The 8,679-nt window shown below is 39.4% G+C and overlaps 2 protein-coding genes across 2 annotated transcripts in view; both read right to left on the bottom strand.

Moving 5' to 3' along the window:
- Positions 1–3,438, bottom strand: part of LOC145480727 (uncharacterized) — a 317,856-nt gene extending 314,418 nt beyond the window's left edge. Inside the window, exon 1 of the mRNA XM_081459043.1 lies at positions 1,497–3,438. Coding sequence (XP_081315169.1) covers positions 1,908–2,654 — 747 coding nt within the window. The 5' untranslated portion in view covers positions 2,655–3,438 and the 3' untranslated portion in view covers positions 1,497–1,907. The remainder of the gene's footprint in view (positions 1–1,496) is intronic.
- Positions 322–6,427, bottom strand: LOC145480728 (cytoglobin-2-like). Its single transcript, XM_081459044.1, has 3 exons — positions 6,258–6,427; positions 4,598–4,814; positions 322–1,179 (listed from the first exon to the last, which is right to left on the bottom strand). Exons 1-3 carry the CDS (start codon positions 6,425–6,427, stop codon positions 1,036–1,038), a joined length of 531 nt encoding a protein of 176 aa, XP_081315170.1. The 3' UTR covers positions 322–1,035.
- Between the last annotated feature and the right edge of the window lie 2,252 nt (positions 6,428–8,679).

Consider the following 8,679-nt stretch of genomic DNA (forward strand, 5'->3'; position numbering starts at 1 on the left):
GCAATTTATTTAGCAACGTGTTCTTTGCCGGTGGAACATGTCAAAACTCAGACTAATCTTGTCAAGTGGAGTTAAATTTGCAAGTTTCTAGATGAAACTGCCAATCAAAATAGACCCTTTTAAGAAATGGCTGCCAATTATAAATTCTTTTGTAAGTATTAAAATTAGCCTGACTAACCTCGTTTTTGAGTTGATAATTCAAAAGAATTTTTACCCCCAAACGAGTTTAGTGAGGCTAATTTAAATGCATACAACAGAATTTTAAATCGGCAGCCATTTATGAAAAGGGTCTATTTGAACACTGCGTTGCGAATTTGCAAAGTTGCGCAGAAAATAACATCTTGTTTGAATGTAGTAGATTCCTGTAATTTTTTTTAAGTTGTTACATACAAAGTAAGGTATTGTAGGATCTACCAGCAACTTTATCATGGTTCTGACTGACAGGATCATAAGTAAATAGATTCCTCCGCTCCCACTCGTAAAAATTCCCCAAAACAGCTGCGATTTCCTAATCAGAATATTCTCTTGATGCTGGTGACGGTTATTTGACATTTCGGTGCGCGCAAAAACTGATCCAGTCACAGGTCTTCAGAGACGTACGTAGTATGAAATTTGCCAGGTCAAATAGAGCTTTAAAACATAAAAAATACATTTGTCGAGGTGCTTAGCACTGCTGTACTAATTGGGGACACTAAAATAAGCAAACAAATATTGTAATTCGTATAGCGTGATCGTCCGAGTGAGTGTAGTTCTGAAAAGAACTGACTGACGTTTCGACCCGTGCGTTTCAACAACCTGAGCGGAAGTCATCTTCAGAGTCAAGTGAATAGTGTTTGCCAGTCGGTGGTGTAATTCGAACAGAAACTTGTTAAAAAAAAAACTCCCATCTGGTGGGAGGTTGGCCATTTTCAAGGCGAGGAGGATTGTATGATGGTAAAGAGATGCCTGTTTCCTCAGGCTAACATGTACAGTGACACTGTAACTTATGATTTGTATATAACTGGAGAATGTTCAGCTATTTGCCCAGAACGTGTCTCAACACTTGGAATTGAAACCTTTCACCATGATGACGGTCATGAAGTCGAAGAGTAGTACCCAGCTCTCCTCCACTTCAGATCTCCAGCAAGAAGTGAGGGATTCTTTAATGGAACAAATAAAAGCTTTTCTTAAATCAGTGAACTGCAAAAAAGGAACAAAGAGGAGTATTTGATTTTTGCTTCGTTCCGAGTTAATCTAGGAAGAATGGGAACACTATCACGATTGGACTCTTGTGTGCGCTTTTTCGAACCTCCAAGGGAAACAAAAACTTGTTTGAAAAATCAAGAAATCAAGAGTAAAAAACGGCCAAAGGCGAAAGGTGAAAGGCGTCTTCAATAATCAAATCGGTTGGTTTGATAGTCTCTTATCTCTCCTATTAAACCTGCTCGTATTAAACTTTGACATATAAGCAGCACAAGTTCAAGTACTAAATACTCAAAGTTTTTTCATGTCTTGACTTAGGGACCGTTCATTTTTTATGAGGGAGGGGGGGCTGGTGGGATTTGGGAAGCACCATTTAAAAATCGCACGACCCCCCCTCAGCTTACCAATTTTTTCATATGGCCCCCCCTTATAGCGGTAATTTTTTGGGATGACCCCCCCCCAAAAAAAAAAAATTGAACAAACAATATTTAGATTTCAACTTTTTTAATATTTCTCTATTATCCCCCTACTTCACGTTATTGTGCTCACTATGAAGACAAAATTAGAATCCCTATACTACAGAGAGCTGTTGTTTAAAAAACAAATCAAAAGAAAGAGAAGTCAATTTCGGATCTCCTAGTTATGGCTCGCCCTGAGCGTGTGGCATTTGGCCTCTCATTGGCATCTTCCTCATCTGAATTGATGAATGCAAGAATGACGTCACTTTAGTCATCTTCTCCCCCAGAGTCAATGGCATCACTGTCATACTCATCATTGTCACTTCCATCCATTTCACTGCTGTCAGTACTTGCCCTGTTGTCATTTTGTGTCAATGTCCTGGCATTTCTCAGTGTTGGTTGGCCAGCTCTGAGAGGACTCTTCTGCTGCAAGCATGAATGTCTTACAATTGCCTTTACTTTCTCACTCTTGCTGCGTTTCAAATGCTGCTTCAGCCCCTGGTGGTTCAAGTACTTGTTTAGTTCTGGAACACGGAGCTTTTTAAGCTTGGTTAGATCTTCGCACAACTCAGTCCAAGGATAATCCTCATGTGATTTATATTTTGCGTCCCTACTTAACTTTGCCTTTTCTCCTGCTCTCTTTTTCCTTTTTAATTCCAGCACTTCAAGATGCTGAAGATAATCCACCACAAACTTTGATTTGACAATAAACTTATCTGCAAACAGAGCAACGCTCTCTGGGTCAGATAAAACCAGCCTGCCACTTCCATGCTCTTTCTTCGCTTGGACCCTTAGCTGCCAGTCATCTGGATCACGCCCTTCTTTTGGGGTCTTCTGGTAGGAGAGGTAGTGGTATTCCGGTAGGCAGGAATGGTCAGGAACTGGTTTAGGGTATCTTTCTATGGGTGGTCCAGTCCATTCACAACAAAGAGAACAAATTTCTCCTTCCTTTTCCTGACAGGACAACTTTAGAAACTCCCTGTAGTTCTCCCCCTCCTCATAGTGCTCATTCATAAACTTCTCAATCTTACGGACGTAACAGTGGCCTGGAACAGAGTCTTTCCTTGCTCCTGCATTGTGATACTGAACCAAGTACAAAGTGTTATGAGAAAACTGGAAATCTGTTGATGTGTTGTGTGAAACACATTGTTACATTTAATTTACAGATGTCTTTATTTGGAAGGTTTTTCCCTCTACTCTAGTGACAGGCATGTTTAAATGTTGCCCTGTGCAGGTAGAACAAAAAGCTATGAGTGTTCTCAAATCTTGCAAATAGTGGATTACTTTTTATAAATTTTAGCATACTTGTTATGGTTTAAATTTATCTATGGTTTAAAATTTCTTAATTTTCAATGTCTCAAGTTCATTGTCATAATTCAGAACAAAGAGAAATGAGAATCCAATTGGTTTGAAAATTTTAGCCAAAACTAAATTTAAACCATAACATACCCATGAAGGGCTTTTCCAATCGGGAAAAGAGTGCATTACTACATGAGCATCATGAAAGAGGCTCATTCCAAAATGCGCAATAATGGCGAAATCAACGAGTCGTTTAAGAAAAGGTTTACAGCTGAACGATCCAGGCAGTTTGACATCTTACAAGCAAAAGAAGCAATCTTTCTAAGTGCGGATGGCTGTTCAGAAAGGGCGAGTGAATTTTCCATGCCAGGGTACCAGTTGAAGCCCAGTGATGGACGAAAACTGAACTTCTCCATCAAAGAGCACAGAGCAATGGTGGAAAAGTTGAATGTCATATTGAAAGATGTAAAGGAACACGATTCCACACTCTTTCAGTCCAATTGGCTGGCTTTGAAGCAGGGCGAAGAATTTGCCCACAGTTTTAATGTAAAACAGATCAAATGTATAGAAGCTAAGTTGACGAAGGTCACGCAGGACATGGAAGCACTAGAAAATAAGAAGAGCAATTATAACAGCATATTCAAGGGCATACTCAAACAGCACATCAACAAAAGGAGAAGGAAAAAAGAAAACCACAGAAAGTCAAATGAAAGAAAGAGGAAGCGGACTGAAAACATCGTCGAACGAGTTTATGGAATCTGTGTTGGAAACCTGCTAGGAAATGATTTTCCAAAATGCCTTGTGTACCCTCCTAGAACGGCCGTCCCGGAAGAGTGTATTAAAGTTGTGGATGTTGCCACGTCGTTATTTAGAAGAGATGGGCCATACATCGCACAGCTCTTGGAAGGGAATTATTTCACCAATGCTGCAAGAAGCAGATTCACCACAAACCTTGAGCAGGAAGTCAGAGATTATGTTTACACCTTCATGTACCCTGAAGAGTACACTCTGACGGAAAGCATTGCTGCTTCTTGCAGCATTGGTGAAAGAGACTCCCATAGCAGCACAAGCGGCAACGAAGAACTCGACGACAGCGAAGATGAAGATGAGTGCCAGTGAAAGTTGCATTCGAAAATAAGTGTTAAATACTTCTTTTCAGTAGCTACAAATGCTTTTTGTCGCCAAACGTTTTTTTAAAGCAGAAGGAGAGTTTGTAATAAATTTGTATCCTGCCTTCTATGTTTATTCTATAGCAATTTTTTTGATATTCAAACATTATGCCATTTTAAAGTTTTACTAAAATATTTCACATGACCCCCCCTTTTTCCCTAATTTTTTTGGGATGGCCCCCCCTCGAAAGCCATTTTTTTTCGCATGGCTCCCCCCCCCCCAAATCCCACCAGCCCCCCCTACCTTATAAAAAATGAACGGTCCCAATACGAAACTCCCTTGGAAAGGTGGGCAATGGCATTTCCAACCACTAAGAACAAAGCTTTATTGGGGCCCTGCCCCAAAACCCCCTATGGGCTCGCACCTTCGTGGCTCGATTATCTTTATCTTTGTTGCGCATTCAACGAAAAATACATGCCGCGCCCTTGGGAGGTTCGAAAATCGAGAGTTTAAGAAATCGAGATTTCACTGCGCTACTAAATTCTTACGTGAGACTTGGAAAGTTTGAACTTGAGTCTGGCGTGTCTTCTTCCCAGCTCCAGCACGTAACTTGCAAAGGTTTCCGGATCGTCGAGAGAGGACACAGAGTTTTCGATGGCAGCCATTAATCTTCTGGGATGATCATTGCTTTTGTTGATATCATCAACTGAGATATTTTTAAAGCTAGTAAAGCTGGACTTTAATTTAGGATTCATCGACAGAAATCTGTAAGGAAAATGAAACAAAAGTAACCAAAGTTCATTTTAATCCAGATTAAGTGAAGGCTAGGTAAAGGTAAAGTTTGCATACGAACCACGTGGCACATCAGGCCAGAGCTTATCCCGGTTTCTGTAGCATGAAACGACTAGGAATATTTCTACTTCCCCCTGGCTGGGATGCTAGTCCATTGCAGGGTTACAACCAGCATTAAATTAAATGTATCCGTCTGTACTCTTATTGATGATAAAAATGAGCCAATCAGCGGGCGAGAAATTAGACAGTTACTGTAAAATTGATTTTTTACAAAGAAAAATACTATTTCTTTCATTTTGAAAGTAATTTCGTATGTCGGGAAATTGATTTGAAATATAGTGACTATTACAAAGAGCTTTGAAAATAAGTGTTTACTGTTAGCTGCTGTGAAACCTTACACAGGTACTTGAATAATATAATTGTAATTAATTCTATCGCATATGACGTTTATTTACAATTACTGCCGAAATGATTTTTTTAATTTTTATCTGAAACCTTTACTTTCTGTCCAGACAAATTACATGTTAACTTGAATTTAACTGAGTGCGCATTGCTTGAACTCTCCCTCCAGTCAAGCCTTTAAAGCAGCTTGCAAGTTAAGATCTTTGCGATAATGAAGTACAGACACAGGGAGAAATTTGGTTCTTTTCACACCTGATCCATGAAAATAACGCTGCATTTTGTTTTTATTATGGATGGATTTGACTAAGCTAGTGAACCTACGAGTGCGGAGTGTAATATATTCGACACCTTTCTTTCCGAACTTTGTTGGGCGTCAGAACTTGGCTGGATGTAAGTCTGAGACAATGATGGTTTTTTTATGCTGATCACGTTTCTGTTTGATAAAGTCACGTCACTGATATTGTTAAGATAATTTGGCGGTTGTAATAAGGGGGTTCGAATGGATCCGCCAGTCTTATAATTCTACTTTTACTGGGAGTTTTGATTGTTATTTGGCAAGTCATCCGTCCTATTATGTAACGTGATAAACTTACTTTTCTATTCTTTCTAACTTTTATCTAAAGATTTGCAATTTCCTAATGTACTGACAAATACAGCTTTCTTCCTTGCTTAGCTAGACCCAACGCTTCTACAAAAATCTTTAAAATGGCAGTTTTGGCCGATGTACAAAAGAAAAAAAGATATATATCTGAATAATTTAGAAATCGATGGTATAATCTTACCATTGGGCATGAATATGTCAGCAAATCGCAAACAAATTCAAACCATAGTCATAAAATGAAGTTAATTTTGACCAATTAAGACGGCTCTTAACCGTTAACCGACGAGTCAAAAGCAAATGAAAAACAAAAAACACGGTTTGGCGTTCAAATAGATCCCTTTAAATTTCGGTTGTTTAGACCACTGCGTCATGGAACGATCTACTCATAATTTCATCTAATAATACGCTTTTACCTTATGAAGACATTGACGCCGATCTCTTTTTTGTGCGGTTCAATAATCTCCCAGGTTTCTTGCACCATTCGTATTTGTTCAGCTGTTAAAGGAATTTCAGTTTTCTCGATCGCCACAAACGGGCATGTAATCATTGAATTTTGAACGCTGTGCGAGCTTGTGCAACCCATTTGAACGTTGAGTTCAAACACTTTGTCAAAAACGTTGGAGGAGTTCCAGTTCGCAATTAAGAGACTGTCAATTTGCAAAGAGGCCTTAATATTATGCACATATCTTCCATCATGATAATTTGATAGCTATTGATTCTTGACGATCTTCAATTGCTCTGCTTTTCGAAAGCGGTAAAGTACTCAGGCACCGCTGAAAGATTACAAACATTTACATACAATCACCTGTCTTTTCCAACTACACTATTTGTTGGCGGAAAATGACAGATATTTCGATTGCAATTACAATGGGAGATTAGCGTTTTCTTGGATTAGACCGGCGAATAAGAAATAATCCCTTAAGGCTATCTTGTTTGTCGATTCATTTACAAGCAAGTTGGTAAGATTTTCAATCCCAGTGGTTTGGGAACAATTCTTTGTACATGTTCTAAAAACGTTGTCTCTTTTCCTTACTTTAAAACAAAGCCAAATTAATGGAAGAAAAACAAGTAAAATTATTCCTTGATGCCAGTCATCAGGCAGTTTTTTGACAGCTTAAATGGGGGATTATAATAAAATTACATTTAAACGAATTCATCATTAAGAGAGGTTTTAACTTACTTTATTCCTAAATTCTCAACCTATTATTACGGGCACTTGTGACTGTTTATGACTTTTCGGCTCTCGCTTCAAACAACCGTCAGAAATATGATAAAAAACCTTTGTCAGTGGAGTCAAGAGGCCTTTTCACTGAATCTTAAATAAGAAGGCATCTTAAGTAAACAGTTTTCCTGATAAACTCGAAAGTCCACTGGTCATGCGTAAATCAACGGAATCTGTATGACTGATTCATCCAGGCAAGTTCGTATTTATATTGCGATACCAAACAACCAGTCCTGCAATATTGTCATATGGCCAGCGGCGTTACTTGCAAACAATCTTAGCACTTATTATGTAATATGACAGACAATCTCGAGTCCAGAGTCTATCAGGCTTGGTCAGCGGTTGGGTTACTGACCGAGCAAGAGACCGTGACTGGGCTCGAGATTGCCATCATTCCCCTTACCCATCCCAGAGGAAAAGTCCATGCGCAAGGGAATTATTTCCTACAAGCTTCTCGATTATCCTACCCCTAAGTCAAGGCCTAACACCGGATGTTAATCGGCTAAAGCCGCGTTTTCACTACGACATAAGCACAAGCGTAAGCATAACAGTAGGGAGGACGCGCATAACACAAGCAGAATTTCTTTCTTCTTCTAGTGCCTGTGATTATGCTTTTGTCAAGTGAGAACGCGCTGCTGTAAGCATAAGCATAAGTGCTTTGTTTTACTGTATCGAGGAGATATGGTACCGTAAATAATGCAATTATCAATTCAGCGCATGCGCACGTGTGTATGCTTGTATACTTATGACGAAACCAAACGATCGCTTAAGCCTAAAAAAAGAAGTACGATTAGGTATTTACCGTGCCCAGACTCGACCAAAATTCCAGAGGGATGTTTATAGTTACGGTTATGCGAGGAGTTTAGTTTTGGCGGGAAAGTTTTGACATCTCTATCGAATTAGGCCCCAAAAACAAACGCTCAATATTTTATTCAAAGCCTCTTTCACTTTGAGTCAAGAAATCCGTGCGTTGATTTCACGGGCAAATGTTTTGCCCGCGCAATGAGAGAGGTTTTCTTTTTCTGAAGTGGATTTTGAATTAAATCTGACGATTCTTGTTTGAAACTCTCACTGAATGCGATTTACACGGCTAAATAAACTTCAGAAGGATTACTTTGGAATATGGCCTACATGGCGATTAAAGTTTTCACCCTTAATTCTCTTTTGTCAACATATTACAAAATTAAACAGAAAATTTATGGCAATCATGGAAGATGATTCAGCAATAACTCGACGTTGGGAATTAAAGACAGTCACTTAGCTGGGGAGAGAGACAGTTCCCGTTCGTTTGCCCCAGCCCTGGTCCATTCTTTTTAAGCAAGAAAAGCCACGATCACATCTTTAGTCCTCTCCCTCTCCTCTTCGTCCTTATCACAACTGGATCCACCTCTGCAAAGGCCTTTGCAAGTGTAAAGTATCTCAGCGTGATTGCACGACCAACGCCCTACGCACCCATCACATACCCCACCCTTTTAAACAAGGAAGAGGGTCAATCAAAGAACACCTTAGCGCAACTGCAGAGTTAGCATTTTTTATTTTGAGTTCGTTCGTTGGAACTGAATGAACCTTTACAGATGGTGTCATTTCTTTTTGTCAAAAGTGGAACTGAAAAA

This window comes from Orbicella franksi, chromosome 3 (genome assembly GCF_964199315.1).
Source record: "Orbicella franksi chromosome 3, jaOrbFran1.1, whole genome shotgun sequence".
Taxonomy (NCBI): Eukaryota; Metazoa; Cnidaria; class Anthozoa; order Scleractinia; family Merulinidae; genus Orbicella; species Orbicella franksi.